At 58.5% G+C, this 25,483-nt stretch overlaps 11 protein-coding genes across 11 annotated transcripts; 6 read left to right on the top strand and 5 right to left on the bottom strand.

Annotated features, from left to right (window-relative positions):
* Positions 1 to 106: 106 nt before the first annotated feature.
* Positions 107 to 4,933, bottom strand: DL89DRAFT_291820 (uncharacterized protein; the record flags this gene model as incomplete). The annotated part of the gene is made up of 6 exons (XM_040890235.1): positions 107 to 2,515; positions 2,556 to 2,887; positions 3,423 to 3,726; positions 3,806 to 3,931; positions 3,972 to 4,241; positions 4,286 to 4,933. 6 exons carry the CDS (start codon positions 4,931 to 4,933, stop codon positions 107 to 109), a joined length of 4,089 nt encoding a protein of 1,362 aa, XP_040744802.1.
* Positions 4,934 to 5,833: 900 nt separating this feature from the next.
* DL89DRAFT_122865 (DUF689-domain-containing protein) lies at positions 5,834 to 6,885 on the top strand. The gene has a single exon (XM_040883232.1). The coding sequence runs from the start codon at positions 5,888 to 5,890 to the stop codon at positions 6,875 to 6,877; it is 990 nt and encodes a 329-aa protein (XP_040744801.1). The 5' UTR covers positions 5,834 to 5,887; the 3' UTR covers positions 6,878 to 6,885.
* On the bottom strand, positions 6,886 to 7,479 carry DL89DRAFT_122864 (Cyanase). The gene has a single exon (XM_040883231.1). It carries the CDS (start codon positions 7,363 to 7,365, stop codon positions 6,895 to 6,897), a length of 471 nt encoding a protein of 156 aa, XP_040744800.1. The 5' UTR covers positions 7,366 to 7,479; the 3' UTR covers positions 6,886 to 6,894.
* A 48-nt stretch (positions 7,480 to 7,527) lies between these two features.
* DL89DRAFT_291817 (zf-CSL-domain-containing protein) lies at positions 7,528 to 7,966 on the bottom strand (the record flags this gene model as incomplete). Its single annotated transcript, XM_040890234.1, has 2 exons — positions 7,528 to 7,824; positions 7,871 to 7,966. 2 exons carry the CDS (start codon positions 7,964 to 7,966, stop codon positions 7,528 to 7,530), a joined length of 393 nt encoding a protein of 130 aa, XP_040744799.1.
* A 71-nt stretch (positions 7,967 to 8,037) lies between these two features.
* On the bottom strand, positions 8,038 to 10,046 carry DL89DRAFT_122862 (uncharacterized protein). The gene has a single exon (XM_040883230.1). The coding sequence runs from the start codon at positions 9,786 to 9,788 to the stop codon at positions 8,088 to 8,090; it is 1,701 nt and encodes a 566-aa protein (XP_040744798.1). The 5' UTR covers positions 9,789 to 10,046; the 3' UTR covers positions 8,038 to 8,087.
* Positions 10,047 to 10,404: 358 nt separating this feature from the next.
* On the top strand, positions 10,405 to 12,170 carry DL89DRAFT_266293 (MFS general substrate transporter). The gene has a single exon (XM_040887032.1). It carries the CDS (start codon positions 10,468 to 10,470, stop codon positions 12,127 to 12,129), a length of 1,662 nt encoding a protein of 553 aa, XP_040744797.1. The 5' UTR covers positions 10,405 to 10,467; the 3' UTR covers positions 12,130 to 12,170.
* Positions 12,171 to 12,199: 29 nt separating this feature from the next.
* Positions 12,200 to 13,140, bottom strand: DL89DRAFT_244994 (Cytidylate kinase; the record flags this gene model as incomplete). Its single annotated transcript, XM_040885080.1, has 2 exons — positions 12,815 to 13,140; positions 12,200 to 12,760 (listed from the first exon to the last, which is right to left on the bottom strand). Exons 1-2 carry the CDS (start codon positions 13,088 to 13,090, stop codon positions 12,200 to 12,202), a joined length of 837 nt encoding a protein of 278 aa, XP_040744796.1. The 5' UTR covers positions 13,091 to 13,140.
* Positions 13,141 to 13,184: 44 nt separating this feature from the next.
* DL89DRAFT_122834 (uncharacterized protein) lies at positions 13,185 to 15,424 on the top strand. The gene is made up of 2 exons (XM_040883229.1): positions 13,185 to 14,973; positions 15,088 to 15,424. Exons 1-2 carry the CDS (start codon positions 13,459 to 13,461, stop codon positions 15,301 to 15,303), a joined length of 1,731 nt encoding a protein of 576 aa, XP_040744795.1. The 5' UTR covers positions 13,185 to 13,458; the 3' UTR covers positions 15,304 to 15,424.
* A 297-nt stretch (positions 15,425 to 15,721) lies between these two features.
* DL89DRAFT_282725 (uncharacterized protein) lies at positions 15,722 to 18,288 on the top strand (the record flags this gene model as incomplete). Its single annotated transcript, XM_040889709.1, has 3 exons — positions 15,722 to 17,026; positions 17,109 to 17,618; positions 17,683 to 18,288. 3 exons carry the CDS (start codon positions 15,722 to 15,724, stop codon positions 18,286 to 18,288), a joined length of 2,421 nt encoding a protein of 806 aa, XP_040744794.1.
* Positions 18,289 to 18,561: 273 nt separating this feature from the next.
* On the top strand, positions 18,562 to 23,235 carry DL89DRAFT_313408 (uncharacterized protein; the record flags this gene model as incomplete). The annotated part of the gene is made up of 2 exons (XM_040891006.1): positions 18,562 to 18,738; positions 19,033 to 23,235. 2 exons carry the CDS (start codon positions 18,562 to 18,564, stop codon positions 22,753 to 22,755), a joined length of 3,900 nt encoding a protein of 1,299 aa, XP_040744793.1. The 3' UTR covers positions 22,756 to 23,235.
* A 123-nt stretch (positions 23,236 to 23,358) lies between these two features.
* Positions 23,359 to 25,479, top strand: DL89DRAFT_256311 (uncharacterized protein; the record flags this gene model as incomplete). Its single annotated transcript, XM_040885435.1, has 3 exons — positions 23,359 to 24,206; positions 24,304 to 24,510; positions 24,570 to 25,479. The coding sequence occupies 3 exons, from the start codon at positions 23,359 to 23,361 to the stop codon at positions 25,477 to 25,479; spliced, it is 1,965 nt and encodes a 654-aa protein (XP_040744792.1).
* Positions 25,480 to 25,483: the final 4 nt, after the last annotated feature.

The following is a 25,483-nucleotide window of genomic DNA, read 5'->3' as shown; positions in this document are numbered from 1 at the left end:
GCGATGACGACTAAGCGGACATTGTATAGCTAGCTGGATGCTTGTCATGATTTGGAATAAATTGCTGTATCTTGTATTTCTCGCAGAATGTATCTTTTGTTGTGAACTATTGGCTCAGTTCGATGGACCAGTCGTTGGTGATAAGCACAGCCGGGTCGCGGATAACGAGCTCCGAGTCCTTCTTCGCGCCCTGGTAGTCCACGGCAATCTTGCGGACATCGTCGCCCTCGCGCACAGTGGCCCAGGCAATGGGGTTGCGCAGGCCCATGATGACGACGCGCTCGACGCGCACCTTCTTGATTTGCTCCAGGAAGGCACTCCGCTCCGGCGTCTCGTCCGTGGGCTCCTGCAGGCTGCGCGACGTCAGCGTTGCGTTGGCGAAGGACAGCTCGCGCTCAACAAAGGCGCCGTGGGCGTAGTCAAACGAGTCGCCGTCATCAACATACAGGCGGCCAGTGGCCATGCCCAGGCGGTTCGGGAACACGTACAGGGTGAACGGGTCGCGCTTCATCAGCGCCGATGACGCGCGGTGGCGGTCGCGTGTCGGCACAATCGAGCCGCCCTTGACAAACACCAGCGTGGTCTCCAGTGTCGGCAGGAACTGGCGCTTCAGTGGGCCCGAGAAGATCGCATGTGTCTCCCAGCTATACCAGGTCTGCTGTGTCGGGAAGCGCACATCAACGGTAGCCATGTCCGGACTCGTGACCGGCACCACCATCAGCGCTGGGCCGACCATGAACGCGCTATCGTCGGCAAACAGCGCGGCCTCGCCTGGGAACTCCATCCACATCGGACGCACCAGCGGCATGCCCGTCTGGCTCGCCTCGCGGAACAGGGAGTACCAGTACGGCAGCAGGCGGTAGCGCTCGCGCACGGCGTCGCGGATGATCGATGTGTACGGCTCGCCCAGCAGGTACGGCTCGCGACGCTTCGTGTCGATGTGTGCGTGGGCACGGAAGAACGGGTACCAGATGCCGAGCTGGTACCAGCGCGTCAGCAGCTCGGCGTCAGGGTTGCCAAAGAACCCGCCGACGTCGGCGCCGGAGAAGTGCATGCCGGCAATGTTGTTGCTCAGGATCATCGGTACCGACGCGCGCAGGTGCTCCCAGTTGGCGGCGTTGTCGCCGGTCCAGATGGCGCCGTAGCGCTGCGAGCCGGCAAAGTACGCGCGTGACAGCACAAACGGCCGCATGTTAGGCGACTCGCGCGTGCGCAGCCCGTCGGCCGTGGCCTTGTGGTACAGCATGCCAAAGATGTTGTGCACATCGCGGTGCTCCCACCCGCCGTAGTGTGTGATGTCCTTCTCCATCGAGATCTCGGGCCCGTTGAACACCGACGGCTCGTTCATGTCGTTCCACACAAACAAGTCCTTGGTGGACCCGGCGTACTTGTCCAGGTGGAACTGCTCGCTGATCCACTGCGACGCGTTCGGGTTGAGGTAGTCGACCCAGTTCGAGTCGCCCGGCCAGCACCAGCCCTGGTAGTTGTCGGAGCCGGCCTTGTTCTTGACAAAGAACCCGCTGTCATTGGCTTCCTTCCACACGCGGTACTCGGGGTCGTGCTTGATGTGCGGATCAACCACGTTCACCAGGCGGTGCCCGCCCGCCGCCAGCTGCTGCTGCATGGCCACAGGATCGGGGAACTTGGCCGAGTCCCAGGTGAAATAGCGCTTGCCGTCGGTGTGCTCAATGTCCAGCCAGAGGACGTCGTAGGGGATCTTGCTCTCCTCAAGCTTCTTGTTGACCGTCAGCACGTCGTTCTGGTCCAGGTAGTTCCACCGGCACTGGTGGTAGCCAAGGGCAAACTCGCGCGGCAGCGGCGTTGGCTCGACCAGCTCGGCGTACTGGCGGTACATGTCGGCAACCGATGGGCCGGGCAGCAGGAACACGTCCATGACGCCCGACTCGCTGACCCAGTGCGTGGCGACCTCGGGGTCCTTGGCGCCGCCAAAGAGGCCACCCAGCGCGCCAGCCTTCTCGCGTGTGACGTCGATCCATGTCTCGGCAGCGTTGAGCCAGAACACACCCACAGTCGCCTCGGCGCGATGGGCCACCATGAACGGGATGGCGCCGTACAGCGCCATCGGCGAGTCGTGCTCGTACTCAAATACGTCCAGGTTCCACAGGCGGTAGGGCTGCGTGTATGCGTCGCTGCCGCCGCGGGTAGTCTTCAGCGAGGTCGGCGACGCGTGCTCGGGGATGCCGTAGACGTGCTCGAAGCCGCGGAAGCTGATGTCCAATCCAAACGACTCGGGCCCGCGCGGCTTCGAATCAGTCCAAGTGTTGAATGTCTCCTCCCACCCGCCGTCCACGTCGTCCACGTCTGTCTTCTCGCGCTGGTGCTCAAAGTTGAAGAATCCCTTTGTGTTCAGCTGGATCGCCGGCTGGCCCTCCTGCAGGTACTCCAGCGCCCACGGCTGCTCGGTCAGGCGCACGCTGAAGCCGCCGTCTGCGTACTTCACCGTGTGCTGCACGCGCCCGTCCACTGTCGCCGACGTCATCTTCAGGCTCTCTGGCTTCGCATACGGCAGATTCCCGGCCCTGTGCCCGCAGCACGTACTTTTGGGTGTCGTCGAAGCGGGGGCGGAGCGGGTCGGCCTCCTGCACGCGCACGCGCACAGTGCCGCTCTCCAAAAAGGTCACCTCCAGCTGCAGCGGCACCTTGGCCTCGCGGCTCTGCACCTGTGCTACCAGGCGGTGGGCGTCCAGCTTCACAGTGCTCTCCAGCACAGAGTACGACGACGACGACGAGGGTTGCTTGAGCGCCAGCTCAGCGAATGTGCGGTGCCGGCGGCAGAACGCTGCTTGCTCGCAGGTCTTGAAGTCCTCGTGCTTCACGGCCAGTGCATGCATGCACAGCGACGCAGCGGCTGCCAGGTAGAACAGTGCTGTGGAACGAAACTTCATACCAGCAAAAGAAAAAAATATAGATGAGAAGAAAAAAAATAGAATGTGAAGAATCGGCTCGAGAGAATTATGAAACCGCGGAGGAGAAAAGCGCGGTGCGGTTAATCGCATTGAGGTTGACGTGGCTGCAGTTGGTTTGAGCGGATCGGGGGGCGAGCAAGCCAATCTGGAAAGCAAGCAATTTGCCCGGACCGAGTGGCAGCAGTGGGTTGGGACCGGTTTGGCACATAGAAATGCATCATCAGGGACACTGGACACGCTAGGCATGGTCTTTGAAAAGGAGTATATTGGAAAGGTAGACAGATTGGTATGGGACTACGGTACATAAGATAAGAGGGTGGGGGTTGACTATACAGACCCAAGCAGCAATGGGGTGTTGCCCATCATGCGCTAGGATAAACGAGTGCAGAGCGTGAGTGTGCCTTTGCGCAACTTCATATATAAAGCGACGTCCACGCACTCCTCAATATAGAGCCCAGACCCAGCTTCGAGCGCTCAGCCTAACGCCTGCAGCACTCGCGCAGACCCTGCGCACAGTCTTGGTGCATAGATTCGAAAGTGCGTTAAAGCGCATAGGCGGTTTTGGCGGGCGCCGGTGGGGGTCTCCTTCGATAGCCAGGGTCAGCAATGCCCAAATGACCTCCTCGACAAGGCGGCCGTTGCTGTAGTTGAGGGCACGCGCATGGGTGTGCACTGGCAGGGCGTCAGCCAGCCACCAGGCCTTCAGACGGTCCATGGCCCACAGCACCAGACACTCGCTGCCAAACACCAGGTTGATGGCCGTGTGGCCGGCGATGTCGTCGGGATCCAGCAGACACGTCTGCGGGCGCAAGCCCAGCGCCAGACGCAGGCTGCTCGAGCCAGCGCTGCAATGCGCCATGGCTCATGTCGGCAGTCACCAGGTATGCCAGCGGCTCGCTGCTGCTGGTCTCGGTGCTGACCACGGACAGCGTATACAGCGGGTATCCGTTGATGTTGGTGCCCATAGCGCGTTCCAGCGACAAGACAAGCGACGGGACAGTGGTCTGTTGGCGATGGAAGGCACGATGCTGCCTGCGCACGCACAAAGCCAAACGAGAATGGCGCGGACTCGACAAACGGCAGATGGCCCAGCGTCTTCCACAGCGCCATCCACTGCTCGACGCCCGCCGACGGCTGCGTCGCCACCTGTACGCCCGGCAGCAAAGCGCTCTCCTTGGATGGCACATCGCTGCCTGGCAGCTCCAGCAGCAGCGGAATGTTGGCCGTCGGCTCATCGCCAGTCACGGTCAGAGTCGGCGAGGCCTCGGGAGAGAACTGCTGCGACTCGCGGCGGCGGTGCTTCTGCGCGCTGTGCTCAGGTGCGCTCGTGGCCGCGGTGCATTAGGGTAGTATCGGACGGTCGCGGTGCCGTCGTAGGCGCACGTGATGTAGGCAGCGCACGGGCACCCGACCTTCTTCGACGCGCGCGCAGCCTTAGCAATGCGGCCGGCGCGCACGCGCTTCCCCTTCTTCGCGCGGACCTTGACCTCGGGGCGGCCGTAGCAGTGGCACACGTACTTCCAGTACCACCCGTGGACGCGCTTCTTCTTGCCGCCGCACTGCACGAACCGGAAGTTTCCGGTCACCTGCTCGCGGTTCAGCCAGCCGGCCACCTCGCTCTCGGGCATTGAAAACACCGTGCAGGGGCCCAGGCTGTCCTCGACCACTGTGGATGCAGGGCTCGGGCTCTTGGGGGCCGCCGAGGGGGCGGCTGTGGCGGGAAGTAGAAACTCGAGGTCGCTCGGTGGCAGCAGCGGCGTGGATGGCGTTGCCAACACCGCACTCAGCAGCCCCTCAATCTGCTGCTCTGCGTCAGGCAGCAGCGGGGGCGATGCAGAGGCAAGCAGGGCCTCGACATCCAGCGCCACCTTGGGGAGATCACCAGGGGGTCTCGACGAAAGCGAGGGGCAGTTGGGCGACGACGGCAGCAGGGTGCTGCGCGTCAGACGCAGCGCAATATCGCCCGAACCAATCGAAAGGTTGGTGGGCTGCTGGTTTTCTGACATTGGAAGTTATATCGCTTGGTGGTTGCTCGTGTGCATAAAGGATGAAACAAAGGGGTGGGGAGAAGATTAAGGGAGGCAGGCGCTAGAAAGGGGGAGGGAATATGGAGCTGTATAAATGGCCCCTGCCAATGTATTCTCCCGAGCCAGTAAACTGAAGCTACGGCAATCGCTAGAAGTGAGAAAGCACACGTCAATGTGGGCGGGCAGGAAATTTCCCAATTCAGCAGACGGGTGTGACTTTGCCTGCTCCTGTGTGGGCCGGCCCTGCTCTGTTTGGCGCGCACACGGGAGCATCTACCGAATACATTCCCTGCGGCCGATCCCGCCTGCCAGCTGCTTCGCTGACAATGTCCTTGGGCGACAAGGCACGGCTCACTTGAACGTGGCAATTGCCAAAGATGTGTTTTTGTCCCAGTTGCATCCAAGCACCCTCGGTGCTGTGTGCGGGGGAGAGATAGCCGATTCTCGCCGTTGCAATGAACACTACTGAAATGCTGCCCTGGCGCATACAAGACGGTCACATGGTGTGCTGCATCATCGCAGTTCTTTTTTGGGCAGAGGGGAGGGACGGTTGCCACATTTCTGGGACAGGCTCCAGGACTGTCCACGCTTGCCTCCCAGCCTGATATTTTTTCCTTATCTGACATGCATCATCAGATGAATATACCCATGGTGCAGCGGCGCCCAGCCCATCGTCCACTGTATTGCCCGTGCATTGCGCAAGAGAGCGCTGATTTCGCCTGCTAATGGCCTATTTTGCGGTGCCTCTGGTCAGCAGCATCATGCTGGCAGAGAGAGTCGAGTGAATTTTTTAGTTCATCTTGAATTTGTAATCAATCTCGAGCCCAAAATTTTTTTAATGCCTCATCAACTGGCCCATCCACCCTGCCTTTTCTCCTTCTCAAACTCTCGCCAACCCGTTTCTTTTCATACACTCTATCACTATAAGAAATCATGTCTTCCTACACAGCCCAGCCGGGGCACGCAGTGCTGCTCGTTGCACGTGCCAGCGCCGATGCCCACAACCTCGATTCGCTGCAGCAGCTGCGCGACACGCTTGCGCAGCAGGTCGGCACCACAGGCACAGTTGATTTTGAGCAGGCCGACCGCATTGCCGACGGCTCGGCAGTGCTCGGCAGCGCACGCTACGACCACATCATTGCCAGCCCTGTGGCACCCTACACCGTCGAGTACAGCCGGGCGGTCCTGGCAGCGCTTCTGAACGCGTTGAAGCCCGGCGCAGTCCTGACAGTGAACGAGCTGGCGCTGGACTCGGCCACAGATCTTCCGGAATCGCCGGTTACACGGACGCAGGAAGAGCTGGTGGCACAGACCAAATTTGCTGGGTTTGTTGAACCACACCTGGAGGCTGCTGCGGTCGGCAATACCGAGCTGGAGCAGCTGGTGCAGAATGTGTGGCGGATGGCCGGCGCCCAGGAGTTCCTGCAGACGGCCGCGGGCCGTGTGAGCGTGGCAAGCGTTACGGCGAAGAAGCCAGCGTACAATGTGGGGTCGGCAGCGGCGCTGTCGTTTGGCAAGAAGCGCGCGGCGAAGAAGGTGTGGATGATCAATGTGGCCTCGGATGACGAGGACGAGATCGAGGACCAGGACGATCTGCTCGAGGCAGAGGACCTGGCGCGGCCCGACGCAAAGAGCCTGGCGCGGCCCGATGGGCTGCCGGCGAAGCGCAAGGCGTGCAAGAACTGCACGTGCGGGCTGGCCGATGGCGAGGAGCCCGATCCGACAAAGTGCAAGCCCTCCAAGCCCAAGCCCAAGCCCAAGAAGCCCGTCGATGTCGTCAACGTCAAGTCCGCATGCGGCAACTGCAGCCTCGGCGACGCCTTCCGCTGCACGTCGTGCCCGTACATGGGCATGCCGGCCTTCAAGCCCGGCGACAAGATCACGCTGGGCGGCAGCCTGCTGCACGATGACTTTATTCCGTAAATTCTTTAATTAAATCCCTACCAGCTCTGGTACGCCACGTACTTCGACTCCAGCACCAGCCGCACATCGGCCGTCTTGCCGCGCGCCACGCGCTCCACGCGCACCTTCATGTGCGGTGCGCTGACGGCGCCGTCGCCGAGCTTCTCGACAATCACCGATCGCACCGCCGGGCCGTACAGCGAGATTGCCTCCTGGAACGGATACAGCACCGGGTCGGTTGTCGTGCCTGCTGCTACCGCAACCTCGCGCTGCGGCGGCCCGGCCGTCTTGAAGTCCTCCTCGAGTGTCTCTGGCGACAGATTCAGAAGGTCCGCCAGCAAGTGGATGTCCTTGAGCGTCGGCGTTGCGCGCCCGTAAAACAGCGCTGCCGTCCACACCTCGTCGTGGCCCAGGTGCCTGGAGATCTCCGAGAACGTCAGCCGCCGCCGCGTTTTCTCGTGCAGCAGCTTGGTGCATGCAGGCGACAGGGTCGAGTTGAGCGGGTCCATTATGAGTAATAGCGAGAAGTGCAAGTAAAGTGGATGGCTAACAAGAGGAAGGACGCCCTGGGGGTTGTGCTGTACTGGTGACGTGTGTGGATTCCCACTGCGAAAAACAATAGATGGTGTGCCGTTTCCCACGAATAAACCGCCTGCTGATCCTACTGGCCATTACTCGTCATCCTCCGCCACTTCGTACAGCACACGCACCTTGAGCGAGCAGTCCGAGCACGGCGCCATGTCGCGACCCGCCTCCAGGTCTGCCTCGCCAATCGAGTACTGCCCGCTGCACCGGCACGGATACGAGTACACCAGCGTGTCCTCGTCAAAGTCCATGTCGTCCAGATCCACCTCATCCTGCACCACGCCGCGTGCGCGGTTCTGCGACTGCGTGCGCATCTGGTCGTACTGCTTTCGCCGCACTGCATCGCCCAATGTCTCCCACGCCATGCTGAGCTGGTGGAACTCCTACCGAGTCGCCTGTACTCTGCCCCGTCTGCTTGTCCGGATGCACTTGCCGGCTAAGCCGGTAGTAGGCTCGCTTGATCTCTTCGTGGGTGGCTGCGGCTGGCACCCCCAGGATGCTGTAGTAATCGGTAGTGCTCGACATTGGGCAAGGAAGGATATGTGAGTTTTGCGCGATATTGCACACTCTTCGACCCGGATTACCGGTACTAGGACGCCGTTGGGGTGCAGGATGGTTGTGGGGTGGTGTCTTAGCGGTGTAATTTTTACTCAGCGTACTCAAACAGATGGTTCTCCATGCTGGGCTTGACGCAAACAAGCAAGTCTACAAAGTGCTTGGCATGCCTGCAAACTCTCTTGTCTGTCACTGCTTGCAGAATAGTAGCAACTTCCTCATCCTCAGGGCTCCAGCCATACATGCTCAGCTTCTCAAGCGACGGGACCCGTGCAAGAACCGGAACAATCCAGCCGACTCCTCTGTGTCGGTGGCCCACCCGCCCCGACCGATGCTCGGCGCAGATTTCCAGCCTTGCCAGCGAGGTATTGAGTGCCATGGACTGATTGCCCACGTCTACTCTGCTCCGAATCGTCTTCAGCTTTGTGGTTTTACACTGGGCAGTCTGCCAGTACCCGATGCCTACGTCCACAAGCGCAGGTAGCTGTCCAAGAATACTCTCCAGCACCCCAGCTGAAACCGATCCACCGATGTAAAGCGACCGTAGCGACAAGCAGCCGAACCTGCACGACTTGAACGCTGAATTGTCCATATATCCAACCGTGAGATGCCGTAGGCTCGAGACTGGCTCCACTACAAGATTATTCACAATGGCTTGGGGCAGGAGGTAGTCTTCACCAGCCTGGCGTTTCAGCGACACCGATACCAGACTAGGGAGGTTTGCTACGTCGATCCGATCGAAGAAGTGTACATCGCTTAGGGCCAAATATTTCAGCGGTGCATTAGCAAACACGTCGTATACATTTGGCGTGCTCTGCCCACTCGTCTTCAGGTGGAGGCTACACAGCTTTGGAAATTCGTACCGAATCACCGGATGATGGAGATCTGGAGGGCCCAAGTCGCCCATGAGTGAATCCAGTTCAATGGCTAGTTCCTCAAGCTGAGGATAACGCACTGTGCCCTCGACCTTTGCCTTCGCAAACATATGGTACAGTACCCTTGGTGTAATGTTAAACACCTGCAGTCGCTGTATCTTGTGTGCGCTGAATGGTGGCAGCATATCTATCTCTACATCTGTCTCACAGTGAACCGTCAAATCCGCCAAAGCAGGAAGCTCCAGCCTGGAGTAATCGCATCCGTTGGTATGCAGATCAAGCCTTGTGACGTTGATGGCATGCACTCCAAATGCAGCCTGGAGATTCATCAGCGGCCCGCTCAGCTCATTCGACTCCATCATATATGCGCTGACATTGGGTGCCTGCGAAAGCACAGCCTGAACAATGCGCTCCATCGGCCGGTAATCAACCTGGTCTCTGAACAGCGAGAGGTCAGGCTCGTCAACAACGATATACAGCTCTTTAACTGCCGGCCATGAGTTCTGCACAAACACCGTGTGTGTCAGATAGCCAACTGCGCTGCTGCTCAACAAGTCCCCGCTCTCCAGATGAACTGTCACCGTGCGTGGCTGGACATGCGCTGGGATAAGGTCCATGTTTGTCTGGTAGAGGAAGCGCCCGTCAACAACCTCGACCATCGATCTCATGCTGGATTTGGTGTACTCAATGTCGTCCTCTACGACCTTGAAATACGGACTCCGCTGCATATAGAAGTAGAGGTCGATGAAGACGCGAGGCGCCAGGACCGCTCGCCACACTCGGCAGACCCAGGCTAGCCGGTATTTTGCTAACTCTGCCGATGGCGCACTGCTCTCCGACTCATTTCCATCCGTCTGTTGAGTGGCGAAGTCAAATATGTCCTCAATGATGTGTGGTATGAAAAGGACAGGGTGCATTGCGGATATGATTGAGCGGAATCAAAGGGACTAGTGCAAATTGGCGCACCTGGCGAGCTCGGGTGCTCAAGGGCACAAGCACTGGGGATTCAAATAGAATATGGTTTTTTACCTAGCCTATACAACCAGCGTTTACATCCTGAACAGCAGCATCCAACATGCCGGTATCATCAGGGTGTCGTACTGCTGGGCTCGGGGTTCAGGGACAAAACAGATGCAGTATTTAGTTTAGCATAGGGCTGGACAGTGCTTTCCTACCACAATTGCTTTTTCTCCTGTTGTTTGCAATGAACAAAAGATGCTGTGTGAAATATCCAAACGGCATTTTGCATCTATTGCCAGCCACAAGCGCCTTCAAAATCCTCTGAATGCCGGTATACTACAGAATGGCTATAGCGGGTTGTTTTGTTTGGATATGGCTTCTATGATAACAACATTTGAGGAGGGCAGGGATGTACTCTGCCTTATCTGGCCAGAAAAGAACGCAAGCATGGGGGGTTTTTTTTTCGCTCAAGAGCAATATTGACTACTAATATATTACTCTCGCATGCTCTGTGCCTGAATCGCCTTGGTTGTTTTGTTCTACAACATCGCTTCATACCCTTCCTACACCATTTTTGCCGGGGCTAACTGTCTCTCTGGACCAGATCTCGGGAACCAAACAAAATACCAGTGCCAAATGGCCAATAGCATGGAATCAGACACTACGCGCAGCGCCAGTTTCAATGATGACGAGTTGGCAACAAATAGCGATGATGGCAAAGACGTTCTAGAGGTGACTACCAGTCGCAGATTTCCTTTGCTCTCAGATGCCTCGCTCGTAAGGAGGATCTGTACGCTGCTTTCTCTGGCCCTTGCGGTGTTCATTGCATCACTGGATCAGACGATTGTTGCTACATCGATGCCTTCAATCGCCGAGCACTTTGACTCATTTTCATCGGTCAACTGGATCGCGGCCAGCTTCCTTTTGGCGTCCACTGCTCTACAGCCGCTATACGGAAGACTCTCGGACATCTTCGGACGCATAGAGACGCTCATGTTGGGCCTGTCGGTGTTCTTGCTGGGGTCGGCTATATCAGGAGCAGCAACCAGCATCACGATGCTTATTGCTGGTCGTTCGGTCCAAGGGCTCGGCGCCGGCTCGCTTGTATCGATTACGATGGTCATCATTTCGGATATCACTATTGAACGGGACCGCAGCAAGTACGCAAGCGTGTTCAGCTCTGTGTGGGCGCTCTCGTCTGTTCTTGGACCTTTGCTGGGAGGCGCATTCACAGAGTCCAGCGCTGGCTGGCGATGGGTCTTTTACTTTTCTGTTCCAGTCGGTGTAGCGGCGGGAGTAGCTATTCTGGTGTTTGTTCGACTACCCAGACCGCGCGGTTCGCTTTCACAGAAACTTGCTCACATTGATTTTATCGGCACCGCTGTTCTGGTTACAGGCATCATGTTGGCCTTGCTGGGGTTGAACTTCGGTGGCAGAGAATACGCATGGTCGTCGACTACTGTTGTATGTCTACTCGTCTTTGGCGCCCTGGTCATTGGTGGGTTTGTCCTTGTTGAGCGGCACGTCTCCAAGGAACCCATCATGCCCATGCGCCTGTTCAAAAGCCGCAACGTTGGCCTCATTCTTCTAATGAGTTTATTCACTGGTGGCGCCTTGCTTGGACCGACATTCTATATCCCTATATACTTTAACGTCGTCGATAATGCCAGCGCCATTATTGCCGGTGTGCACTTGATGCCGTTTATGCTGGGCACAAACATATTCGCCATCTTGTGCAGCTACATCACCTCATGGACCGGACGATATCGCGAGCAGATGTGGGTTGGCGGGACAATAAGCACCCTAGGCCTTGGCCTGCTTGCCTTGCTGGATGAGCACACATCGACAGGCAAAGGACTATGCATCATAGCCATCAGTGGAATCGGCGTCGGCATGTGCATGCAAACCTCGTTAATTGGCATTCAGGCGGCGGCACAGCCCCGCGACATGGCCACAGTCACGGCAATATACATCTCGCTGCGCACACTCGGCGGTACTATCGGATTGGTGATATTCCAAACAGTTCTGCAGATTTCGCTTACGCCCAAGATGGATAGGCTCATGGCCACATTTCCCGAGTTCGCCTCGAGTATTGCGGCGGCGATTGATAACCAGGCGATAATTTACGATAGCAGGCTTCCGGGCGAGCTTCAGAAAGCCATGACCAGCGCTTACACAGACTCCCTTCGGACGGTATTCTATACGATGGTCCCGTTCGGAGGATCAATGCTCGTATGTGTGGCTCTTTGCAGACACATTCCATTGCGTACACAGATGAAAAGCACGGTTTTGGAATAGCCCAATGACACATGTTGGATATCACAATACAATGCACAGCACAAGGATATCTTAGGCGCGCTATTCAGCTTCAGATGGAGTCTTCGTGTTTGCGTGGAATGCCCATGCGCTCGCGAGCCAGGTCCGATATGGTGTGGACCTGCTGCTCAAAGGTCAGGTTTGTATTGTCTATGACGACAGCATCAGGAGCAATGCGCAATGGCGAGTGAGCACGGTTGATATCAGCATAATCGCGCTCCTCGATTTCGCGGGCGATTTCCTCAACTGTTGGATACGCTGGCTTTTCTGTCTGTGCTCCATCCTCCTCGGACCGTTTGCCCTGTGCGTTGCGTGCGCTGTTCATTTGGTCCCAGCGGCGGATGGCACGTGCCATAGCTGAGGCATCTAGGTAGACCTTGAGCTCCGCATTAGGGAAGACAGCTGACCCGATATCGCGGCCATCCATGACGACGCCATTGGGTGTGGTACCATCTGCGGCAGCAGCCGATTTCTTCTCAGCATTGGCAGCAACGCTGCGCTGGATCTTTAATACTTCGGCGCGCACGCCGGCATCGCGGGCAATCTCGGCGACGAATCGGTTGACGTCGGCGCATCGGATCTCCTTCGACACATCCTCGTTGTTGAGCCAGACCTGCAGCTCCGGCACCACTACCGAGCCGGTGCCCAGCGTTGTCGGATCGCGCACGTTGCGGAGGATCCTGATGTCGAATTTGCTGTGGCTAATTAGGCCTATGAGGTCTGCATGCCGAGCATCGATGTCGCTGATCTTGTTGCGCAGCGCAAGGAGTGTTGCACACCGGTAGATCGATCCAGAGTCAATGTAGCCTAGGCCGAGCTCGAGGGCCACGGCACGGGCTGTGCTGCTTTTGCCAGACGCCGCCGGCCCGTCGATTGCGATCGTGAAGGCGCGCGCCTGATGGCATATTGCGGTGCTTATCGGCCTCCAGCGTCTGCAGAACATTTGAATTAAGAAGCGAATGCTAAGGAAGGAGGCAGAGTTGATAGCTAGAGAATGCGGGCGGGGAAATGCCGCTGATAAAAAATATTCTCCATTGGTAGCCCAGTACTGGTTGGGCGTCTGGCTGATCACCAAGCTCCCCTAGCGGAATCCACGTGACTACTGATGAATCCAAGACAAAGTAAAGCGCTTGGCATAAACAAGAGCGCGAATTCGGATTCCTTCTCTGCTCCGGTCAGGATTTCTTGTTTATTTGTATTGCTCCTAGAACCATTCCCCCAATCGGTGGTGTAGACGTGCGACGCACTAGCTCCACACCTGTATAATTATTATCACCCCTTCCTGGTCGCGCTAGATAGGAGCAAATTGAAATGTCGCATCAGGAGAGCCTCGAAATTGTGCGCAACTTGGTGACAGTGGTTGCACGCACGTTCTACGATGACCGGTACGTTCTGGCGCTTGACTTTCTGAACCGGCACGAGCGTGCGCGCGACGATGTGCTTGGCAAGTACATGCACGTCCATTCGCGCGAGGTTCACAAGGTGTGTGGAAAACTGCGTGAAGACAAGCTGCTGCGGTCAGACAAGCGGGCAGAGCCCCGTGAGCCTGGCCAGCAGCCAGTGCCTCGCACATACTACCACCTGGACTACAAGCTGTTTGTCGATGTGGTCAAATGGCGCATGTGGAAGCTGCAGACGCTGGTCAAGGAGAAGATGGAGGCTGAGCAGCAAAAGCTTGGGTATGAATGCCCGTCATGCAACGCGCATTACTCGACCATGGAGGCGCTGTCGTTGGTGGATATGGCGACTGGCATGTTTTTGTGCGAGAACTGCAGCTCCCCGCTGGAGGACAACAAGGACTCGGAGTTTTCGCTGGAGTCGCAGCGCGAGTTGTCGCGGTTTATGGAGCAGTGCCAGCCGATCATCAATCTGCTGAAGAAGACCGACTCGATTATCTTGCCTGCACCGACGCCCTTTGATCAGGTGCCTGTGCCGGATATGAGCGGTAATGGCGAGAACGGCGCTGACGGCAAGGGTCCAAATGGCGGTGGCCGTGAGCTTAACGTTGCCCGCAACACTGGTATCAACACAGGCGATATCCTGATTGGGTTTGCGCCAGACCTGACGCCCAAGGAGACAGCGCGTATCCGTGAAGCCGAGCTGGAGCGCAAGCGCCGACAGAATGCGCTGCCTGCTTGGCATATCTGGTCGACGGTATCCGGTGTGCAGATGGTCGTCGATGAGCGGATTCCGCCTGAGGCGAAGATGATCCATGAAAAATACACAGAGCGGCACGAGTTGCTTAGGCGCAAGTGGGACAAGCGCGCACGGCAGCGTGTGCGGCTGGTTGATCGTGAGTTGGCCGAAGCAAAGCAGGTGGTGGAGGCTGGGCAGCGTGAGGGGAAGGAAGAGCGCGAAGAGAAGGACGAGTCCAAACGTGAAGGGTACTACTCAAAGTACTACGGTGATGTTGCACGCTGCGTTGGCATCCAGTTGCCACACGACCCTCGTGAAGGCTACCAGCACTTGCTGGACCAGCTGGCTGAGGCCGAGGAGCACGAGCGCCAGGAGAAGGAGAAGAGGCGGCTTGAGCAGGAGAAGCAGGAGAAGGAGAAGCAGGAAGCGGCAGCTGCCGCAGCTGCAGCGGGCAACACGCAGCACCCGTACCGGCGGTTCCGCAACAGGAACAGCCACTTTGATCGGCATAAGCGCGATGCTGCCAGCTCGGCTGCGTGGAAGATGAAGAAGAGGCTGTTTGCGTTTATCGATGGTGAGCAGACAGATGGTGCAGTTGTGCCGGCCAAGGGCAACAATGCCGAGTCTGAGGCCAACGAGGATGGCGAGAAGCCGGCTGAGAAGAGCAGTGGGCAGGATGTGCCAGCAGATGCAAACGGCCATGATGTCTTGTCACAAGAGACACTGGTTGATACCAGTGACGATGTGGATCCGTACCTGGATGGCATCTATGCTCTCCCAGCAAGCAAGCGGCAGAAGCTGGGGCTGCTGGACCCTGCGGCGCTCGAGCCTTCGGATTCTACATTGGAGAGCATAGTGGTGGAGGACCCGGACCATGCTCCGAGCGTTAAAATATTCGTCGATGGCCAGCCCAAGCCCATCGCACATATTACCATCGACGATGAAGCGCGCATGTCGATTGAGGAGTACGCCGAGTACTGGCACACCTGGCACAAGGTGCAGCAGCAGTCGGTTATGTAAACTGTGTCAGCGGCGAGCTAGCATTCCTTGAATTAAGGCAAATACATGCTTCATGCTCCATGCCTCATGCATTTGTATCATCTTCGTATAAAACCTTGGCCATGGCAGCGCATTCAACATGTGCATATAGGGTCTACCCGATCTACTTCGGCGTATTGGGGGCAGCGCATGTTCACACTTGAGTGGAGGGCCTAGCGCCGATACACGTCACTTGCATTCTCAGAGAAGTGCGGTGGTGAGAATGGCACACGTGACCTGCTTGTACGATCATGCTCGTCATCACCACCGCCAGCTTGCTGACGTTTATGTACCCTGTCCGATCAGCTGCGCGTCTTTGGCCATGTCTGCTTTACTAAGTAACACACAGTATTCATATCGACGCTTTGTACATAAATTACCCTTTCATTCGCACAAACAAATGGCAAACTGGCGCACAATACAGCAGCTAGCAGTAGGTGCGCTTCTTCTTGGCTGCGGCGCGCAAGGGTGTGGACCCGCAGTCCACAACGAAGTAGCTGAGCGCGCACGCCAATGGTTCCATGAGCCGCAGGGCTCGGGCAGCAGCGAGCGCATAGCTTACTACCGCGGGATCCTCGACCGGCACCCGGAAGCGCTGCAAGCGGGGGTGGTGTTTCCGGATTGGGGCTACGGGTGCCTATCGAACGACGACCCGGCCGAGGCCGCGCACTGGACGCCGTTCCTGGAGACAGGGCTGGAGTATTTCCTGCAGACATACCGACAGCCATTGAGCGACAAGGCGGAGCAGCTGGCGGCGTTTCTGTTTGGGATTGCATCGCACCAGGTGGCAGATGAGCTGTGGCATAGCCTGAGCGGGCTGACGGAGGGGCTGATGCAGGTGCTGGCAAACTCGACGTTCAATGGGGAGTTTTCGCGGGCGCACGATACGCTGGATGTAGGCGGGGACTTTGCATTGGCGCACATGAATGACTTGGCGTTTATGCTGGACAAGTGGACAGTGCCCGTGGACGACGTATTGGCGATCTACAGGATGATGGACATTGATGTTGCAAGGTGGCGGCTGAACATGTGCGTGACCAGGCAGTTTTATACGATGGAGGCTGTGAAGCGGTTTGGGCTTGGGCTGTTTCCGTCGTATGCGGCGCGAGCGCCGATTCTGACTGAGAGGATCGAGGACTACTTTGTGGGCGGGCTGTTCTCGATGGCGACGGCGACCAGCGATTGCTGGTACTCGCTGGTGGAGTGGTTCGACAGGGGCGACTTTTCCAAAAAGTGCCTCATCAGCGACCAGCATGACCGGCACCATCGGCACCGGCGGCCTGGCAAAAGGCTTTCGGACTACCATGGGTCGCTGGGCGGCACGCCGATGCAGCGGTTCGTTGAAGCGCAGCTGGCAGAGCATCAAGAGCAAATGCGAGCAGTGGCGAATGTGACAGAGCATGATGGCACGCTGTACTTGGGCGTGGACCCACGTCGTGTTTCCAGGCCGTCACACAGAGGCCATTCCCGCCAGCATGTGTTTGGGCGCAAAGTGTCGGCGCATGCGGGCAGTGGCGATGAATGTGCCGAGCTGACCACGTTATACCCGAAGGTCAAGCAGCTGTATACAATGCAGGCGTACTCTGGGTTTGGACAGGCAGTAGCCATGGGCGACTTCAGTGGCAACGGCAATACCGACGTGGCAATCAGTGCTCCGTACTATAAGCCAAAAGATACCACGCATGGCATCGGCGCTGTATTTGTGGTGCGGGACCCGGATCTATTCTACGCACACTCGCACCAGGACATTCTCGACACCAACCCGCTGATACTAGCACCGGAAGTAGCAGAGAACCAGACAACCCTTGCGATATTCGCTGTTCGGCTCGGCACTGACTGTCGTCGATCTCAACGCCGACGGCATCGACGACTTGGTTGTCGGGAGCAGCGGATACGGGGAGACGGCGACCGGCGACCGGCTAGGCAGAATCGACGTCTACTTGGGCCGCCGCGGCGCCGGTCTTCCTGGCACACCAGATCTGACGCTGACAGCAGACCAGCTGGCACTGTACACCGACAGCCCGTGGTCGCGGCAGCGGATTGGCACGCATCTATTTAGCGCGGACATCAACAACGACGGATTCAATGACCTGGTGATCGGGGCGCCGTACCACTCGGAGTTCCCGTTTGAGCTGCACTCAGGCCGGGTGTTCGGGTACCTGGCAAGGCAGCGGCAGAGCAGCGAAGGACACCTGGGGCCACCGGACTTTGTGGTAGTGTCACCGGAGCGCTTGCCGTTCGAGTGGTTCGGGCAGTCAGCCAGCGCCGTGCACGTGCAGAACACGACGCTGCTGCTGGTGGGGGCGCCGGGCATCCGGTCGGAGTCGCCGGACGACGGGCCGCACGATCTGGCTGGCAAAGGTGTATGGGTTTAAGGTCGGCAAGGCGGCTGAATACGACGGGCTGGAGTTCACGCTGTGGACCGATCGGGCGCAGCTGGGCAGCAGCATTCACGTGTGGGATGCGGCCACCGACAACGAGACTGTGTCGATTGTGTTGTTTGGGTCGCCGTCGGAGCGTAACCCAGCCATGGCAATGCGTGTGCGCGAGCCGCCAGCCAGCCAGCCGCCGGAGCGCGGGTGGCAGGCCGGCGGTGTGCGTGTGATCGATCCGCAGCGCTGGATGCAGGTGGGCGCGTCGGCCGAGGACGGGCGGCTGGCCGGTCTGCTGAGCACGCTGCGGGGATCACAGAGCCCAGGCCATTTTGGGCGTGCGCTGGCGTCGACGCCGTCGGAGGTGTGGATCGGCGAGCCGTTCAGCGGGATCGAGGAGGGCAGGGTGTATCGCTGGCGGCCCGACTTTGACCGTCCGCAGTGCTTTGCCATGCGCAATGCCAATGGCCAGGCGCGGCTCGGCTCGGTGATTGAGGTCGCACAGCGGAGCGGCAGGGAGTCGCTGGTGGTCGGCGCGCCGCACGACAGCCAGTTCGCCAGGCTCACAGGCAGCGTGTTGCTGATGCAGAAATAAAGTGATGAAAGCCCGTCGTGGCTCGCTTGGCCAGATCGAAAAAAAAAAAAATAGCAGCGAGTCGCGGGACGTGATTTCCGTAATCTTTTCCTTGCGGAGCAGATGGGCCTTCCCCTCGCTTGAAATTTTTCGTTATCTCGTCGGTTTCCCACAGCTCCTGCTCTCCACACCAACCTCTGTTCTCGTTGCCACTCTGTCTATTCTACAACTATTTGTTTCTCTTTTTCCTATACATTTCCTTTACATTTTTATAGATAAACTTGTCTTCACGCCATGTCGATCCAGGACTCTGCCGCCAACACTGCCGCCATTGCGGCCGCTGTCTCAGAAGCACAGGCCACAAACGTTACCGACGCCCAGCCCGAGCAGCACGAGCAGCAGCCCACCGAGGAGGGTGCTGCTGCCGAGATCGCGCCGGGTAAGCCTTTGTTTTTTATACAGAGCAGCGCTGTGAGCGCCGGTATCTGCTAGCAGACAGCTAACACCAACTGGCTTTTTTTTTCTTGTAGAGGATCAGTCGTATCAGCTTGTCATTGACGCGCCCAACGGCGCGACCGTTCATATCTACGTAAGTGCATCACCACCCACACCGCAAACCCCGAATGCTGGCATCTGGTCAGGTGGTTTCATTTATGCATCGGCACGTCAAGCGCCTGCTATCACAAAATGGGGCATTGACATGTACGTCGATTTATTCCTGGCGCCTCGCAATTACCTACCCTAATCCTGGTGTGAGACGTGTAGGCCACAGCGCAAGAGACGGTGCAGGATGTCAAGCAGGTGATCAGCGAGAACCCGGATACAATCGAGTACTCGTGCTTCCACCTGACGCTGGACGGCCAACGGCTCAACGACTTTGCCGAACTGGGCGAGATCGAGTCATTGCAAAAGGACAGCAAGCTGGTCCTGGTCGAGGCGCCGTACACGGAGCGCGAGGCACGCCTGCATGTTTCCCGCCTGCGCGATCTGCTGGCTGGCCCTGTTGCTGCCAACCCGCCAGCCGCCGGGCTGGACGCTGGCCTGTCCCTGTTTTCATCCATCAAGTACCCGAACGGAATTCCAGCTGAGCCGGTCTCGTCTCAGAGCGGCGAGTCGGAGTCTGACTCGGCAAAGAAGCCGAGCGGCAAGAAGCAGGGCAAGAAGGGCAAGAAGGCCAGCGATGAGGAGGCCGAGGAGACCGAGGAGGACTCGGACGATCACCCGAAGCCCAAGGTCACCGAGCACGCCTTCTCGGGGTTCGAGTTTGGTGCAATCCCGCAGTTCGACATTCTGTCCGGCGACCAGGCGGCCAAGAGCCTGGGTGTGCCGCAGTGCGTGCGGCAGCTGACGCTCAGCGGCTGGAACCCTGTGCCGCGGCACCGGCAGCTGCAGGGCGACCTGCTGTATCTGCTGGTGGTAACGCTGGAGAGCCAGAACCTGCACATCACGGCGTCGCGCGAAGGGTTCTACGTCAACTCGTCGAGCCTGACGCACTTCCACGCTGAGCCGTACGGCGAGTCGCACGCAGGGCAGCAGGGCGTGCGCGACGCCGATCACTACAAAGCCCACTCGCTGGTGACGCTGCTGAAGCGCCTGTCGTCCAAGTTCTCGCAGGGCTTCGATGCGCTGCAGCGCGAGATGGCGCAGCGCGATCCGGTCGAGGTGCTGCCGTTTGTGTCGGCGAAGCAGGCCGCGTCGCCGTGGTTGGCCCGCAGCGCGAACCGGGCGCCGCAGTCATACGATCTGGGCCGCCCGCAGGACCTGGCGCTGCGCCTCGGCAGCCAGGTGGCCGACTCCCTGCGCGACTGGAACGAGGAGCTGCAGAGCATCCGGGAGATGCCGCGCAGCAACCTGTCGGAGCGCGTGCTGCGCGACCGCCAGTTGCACAAGTGGAACTCGGAGTTCTGTGATGCTGCTGTGCTGGGCGCCATGGCTGTGGTGGAGGGCGACATGCCGCCGCTCAACCCAACTGACGCCAGCGACCAGCACATGTTCCTGCGCGACAACATCTTCTTCAGCAAGGGCTTCGACGGCCGCGAGACCTTCACCGATCTCGGTGGCGATGCGGCTGCGCATGCGGCCACTGGCAAGGACATCACTGGTGTGCGGCTGCTGAACCAGCTCGACGTCGAGGGCTTGAACACGCTGGGCAGCGTTGTGGTTGACTACCGCGGCGTGCGCGTGGTTGCGCAGTCGGTTGTGCCCGGCATCTTCCGCCGCCAGGAGACGACGCAGATTGTCTATGGAAGCGTCGACAACGGCGTCACAGTCGGCAGCGACGCTGAGTTCCACAAGGCCATGGAGCCAGTGGCCAAGGCCCTACATTTCGCCGAGCACGCGGTGGTTGACAAGGAGGGCAACGAGTCCCGTCTGTACACATCGGCCGACGTCAAGGGCCTGGTGGGCACTGACGGCCGCCGCTATGTGTTGGATCTGTTCCGCATGACGCCTGTCGATGTCGAGTTCCTGGAGCGCGAGTGCCAGGAGGGTGGAGAGCTGCCCGCATATCCGCACAAGCTGGTGCTTCTGCGCCCTGAGCTCGTCGAAGTGTTCTGGGAGAACAGCATCCGCAAGGCCGTGCAGGAGTACGCGGTCGAGAAGACCAAGGAGATTGAGGAGGAGAAGAAGGCCAAGGGCGAGACCGAGGAGCCCAAGGAGGGCGAGGCCGAGGAGCCCAAGAAGGAGGGTGAGGAGCAGGAACCCAAGAAGGACCTGATGGAGGGCTTCGACTTCAGCCTGGACTTCAGCCCTGACGCTTTCACACCGATCTCTGCCCAGACTGCACAGCCCAGCGACGCCGACAAGGCGCTGTCTGACGCTGTGCGCGCGGCGTCAGTGTTCCTGCGTGACGTTAGCATCAAGGCGCTGGTGCACGACCTGCAGTCGTACAACAGCTCGCCGCTGAGCGGCAGCACGCTGACGCAGACGATGCACCAGCGCGGTATCAACATGCGGTACTTGGGTATGGTCGCGCAGCAGCTGCCGGCTGACGTTGACGCGATCCAGAACGTGCGTCGCCTGGTGGTACGCGAGATGATCACCCGCGCAGTCAAGCACATTGCCCGTGATCTGTTCCGTGCCACACCCACGCATCTGCACTCGGAGGCCTTCGCACTGCTGGTCAACACCCTGGTGGGCGCGCGCTACAACAGCGAGCCAGCCAAGGAGCTGAGCACGCAGGCCCAGGCCGTGCCCGAGCTGACCCGCCTGACGCCTGCGTCGCTGGCTGCGCAGATCCGCGCCCAGGTCACGCTGCGCTTCCGCTTCACGCTGCCCGAGGACTTTGTGGCCCAATATGTCACTGGCTACGAGCACATTGTGTTGCGCGAGGTGTGCCTGAAGGTCGGCGCGCAGCTGGGCATGCGCCAGTTCCGCTTTGAGCGTCCGGCCGAGGCCGACCTGCATGCTGTGGCTGTGGCCCAGTTGGGAATCACCGACAAGCCCAACAAGCAGGTCAAGCGCAGGATCCGCGAGCTGATCGACGCCGAGCTGGCGCGCCCGCTGACGGTGCTGCCCGAGGACGTGCTGAACTTCTCTGCGCTGACCAAGACATCGACGCATAACTCGACCTTCGCCGACGAGGCCTTCGAAGCCGGCCGCATGTCACTGGAGCAGGGCCAGAAGGAGTTGGGCTTGGAGCTGCTGCTTGAGTCGCTGGCGCTGCACGAGCAGACATACGGCTTCCTGCACGCCGAGTCGGCGCGCTGCTATGCTGTGGTGTCGCTGGCGCACTACGACGCTGGAGCCAACGATCTGGCGGCCGAGTTCATGACACGCTCGGTGGTGATCTCCGAGCGCACTGTGGGCCTGGACGACCCCTTCACCATCCACAACTACCTGAACCTGGCGCTGTACGAGCATGCGTGCGGCCACACTGAGATTGCGCTGCGGTTCATGCGCCGCGCCATTGACCTGTGGGCGCTGGTGAACAGCCCCGACCACCCGGACCTGGCCACCGCCCACAACAACATCGCGGTGATGCTGCAGTCGCTGCAGCTTTACGACGACGCCCTGCCGTTCTTCAAGTCGTGCCTGGAGATCCGCCGCCGCCTGCTGGGCGACAAGCATGTGCTGGTGGCCAATGCCCTGCACTCGCTGGCCAAGGCGTATGCTGTGACCGGCGACTTCAAGCAGGCCGTCACTGTCGAGCGCGACGCCCACAAGTTCTTCAGTGAGACCTTTGGCGACGAGGACCCGCGCACTGTCGAGACCTCCCACTGGCTGGCTGAGTTCACCTTCAACGCCGTCAAGTCCGCAAAGCTGACCAAGGCTGCCCGCCGCCAGCTGCTTGAGGCTGCGACTGCCGCCAGCGCCTTGCAGATGGACCGGGAGGGCAGCAAGGGCAGTGATGCTGCCAATGCGCCGGCCGGATCCAAGGGCCATCTGCCCATTGACGACCTGCTCAAGTTCATCACTGGAAGCTCGTCGGGTCAGCCCAAGCCCAAGGGCGGCCGTCGGGCCAAGGGACCCAAGGGCAGCCGTCGCTAAACAGTTCTTGAGATCACTAATATGAAACTGCCTGTGTATCCTTGAGAGTGGCTCATCCGGGTTGTACGCCATTCATGCTAGGAGCCCTGTAATGCCTATGTTGGCCAGGATATGTGGAGCTGTGGGCTGTTCATCCACCAGCAACCCAGAAATCAGCCTGCATCAGATCACGGTATCAGGCTGATGCGATTTCATCTCGTAAAAACGCTTAGCGATAACCGACTGTCCATGCACTTTGCCCTCCAATTCAGCCCTTCTACTCTTTTTGCATATTTTCCACGACAAAGGCACACGCGCGAGCAGCGGTGTTGGTTCCACTATCCGCATAGTCGAAATTTCTGTCGCTCTGTGAGACATTCAGGCGGAAGGACGGAGTGCGAGCTCGAGAGAAACCACATACACACAGCTTTTTCTTTCAGCAGCCGGGAAGGGTGGTGTTTCCATGCGGCAGCTGGGCACACTGCTTGCCACATGCGCACACGACGCCCTGCAGCAGCTCAAAACAAACCCATGCCTGCTCCGATGGCCATTATCAGTACCTGCGACGGCCCATAGACGATCTAACGTCAGTGACCTACCAGCGCCGATCGATCGGCACGCGGAATGCGCGGTTACGGAATCCAGCGTCTGAAGTCGCCAAGCAACGATGCGTATATGCTGGAGCTGGTGCTGAATGGCATTGCGATGGCGAGGATTCCGAGCGATACTTTGTTGGGCGCTGAGACCGGGAGGCAGAGTGAGCGGTCTTGGGCTGGCCGAATTGATGTTCGATCCATTGCGGCAGTACATAGGCTGGTGAACTCTGGGATGGTTGAGCCGCCTATCTGCTGTATTGTGCTAGTTGCGGATATGGTGGAGCAGCAGGCAAGATCTTTGCATATGCACCTTGCGCAACAAACAGTGGATAGCCTTCTTGGCCAGTGCATTGCATATGTTTCCAGGAGATCGGCGTTCGTTCGGAGCTTGGAAGCAACAGATGATGATCGGCAGTCGTTTGAATTGTCACTGAGGGTTATCAGGACACTGGTGGTGCACACAGGCATAAACGTCATGGAAGGGTGGAGCAGGCTGTCGAGGTCGGCGATGGCGGTTCGGGTGTTCCAACGGTTGTCTGACTTCGACGCTCAGCTGGGCAATACACATACACAGAATGCACTTACACTGGGCATTATTACCAGACTATTGGACGGCCTGCTCTCAACGCCGATTCACAAGGATATTTTGGCACAGTGCGCAATCGGCATGTTGGAGAAGCACTCCAGATTTATTGGCGCCATTTCAGAAGACGCACTGGCGGCTCTGCTGCAGGTCCTGTGCAAGGCTGCTGATTATGAGCATGTAGCAACATGGGCTCGCCATATCCCTGCTCCCACTATCAATGCAGATATTGCCAGGACCGTGCTAATAGCGCTGCGAAAACAACAGATCGCGCTCGTGCGTGGTAATCGACGGTACAACAAGCCTCGGGAGAAACGGCTCAAACACGCCAGATACCTGCTTTCGGTCCTTCTTTACAGCAGACATATCAGAGTCGGCTGATCCGATCAGGTTCTTGGCACGGCATATTGTCGGTGCGCTTGGCCGGTACCGCCGGGACTCCCTCACAGCGGCACATTTGACGAAGCTTCTCGAGATCGAGATTGGCGCTGCGCCTGTATCGGCATCGATTCCACGGGCGCTGGACATTTGGCTCAGCAGCTTTCGCAAATTCGGGATTGTGCCGACGATCGAGACGTTCACAGTTATCATAGACGCGTATGTGCGGCACAAAGACGGCGATTTCGCAAACCAGATTTTTGACCAGCTGCGCTCAGCACTGTGTCGTTTACGCTGCCGGATCGGACACCTGTCGTACTCTCTGCACCTGCACCAAATGCAGTCACGTGGGCGAGTGTTGCTCGCGTGTGGTGCCAAACAGGAGATTGGGACAGGGTCCATATGACAATGGCAATGATCAAGCAGAGCGGCAACAAAATATCACCGCGCCTTGTGACGCGGGTTGTATCAGAGGCAGTGGATCGCGGCGATGTTGCAAAAGCACATCAGTTCTGGACAGAGTATGGCTGCACTGCCGGCAAGGCAGCCAACGGCGAGGCATTGGCCAAACTCATTTTCGGATACGCGCGTATCGGCGATGCTGTAGCAGCCACAGAGCTGTTTGAGTGTGCATGCGCCTGTCAGACCCGACAAACTGGTCGACAGTCGAACTTGGCCGCCCATCTCACCGGACTGCTAAATACTGTTCTGCGATGCTCGCTGGATGCGATCACGGTGGAGCCGATGGCAGCCGGCGATGATATGCCAGTTGATCTCAGCTTTGACTCGCAAGCGATCCGGATTGCACATCGATTTGGTGTCAGATTCGATGTTGTCACATATAACGTTCTGTTAGCACAGCTATCCCGGCGCGTATGTCAGATCATTGCTGGTTTAGAGTCTGGCAGAGTCGATTTGTTTGCCACAGCCATGCATCGCCTCTATCTACGAATGCACGACGAAGGAATCATGCTAGACGAAATGACGCTGGCTCACCTGGTGCCGGTGTGGCTACGCGCTGGGCACTTGGAGTTGATTCGGATGCACTGGCATATGTGCGTTCAGGGCAGAACTACGAGCAAGACTGCGCAGGCAAAGCGACACGTTCTGCATCAGATACGGCGCTGGAATATGAATGACTCGGCCATAGAGACCCTGCTAGACATACCACTGCCACCAAAAGAATAGACAT

Source organism: Linderina pennispora (genome assembly GCF_002104995.1).
Source record: "Linderina pennispora strain ATCC 12442 chromosome Unknown DL89scaffold_4, whole genome shotgun sequence".
Classification (NCBI taxonomy): Eukaryota; Fungi; Kickxellomycota; class Kickxellomycetes; order Kickxellales; family Kickxellaceae; genus Linderina; species Linderina pennispora.
The sequence above is the reverse complement of the archived record's forward strand: the minus strand, read 5'-3'. Positions and strand labels throughout refer to the sequence as shown.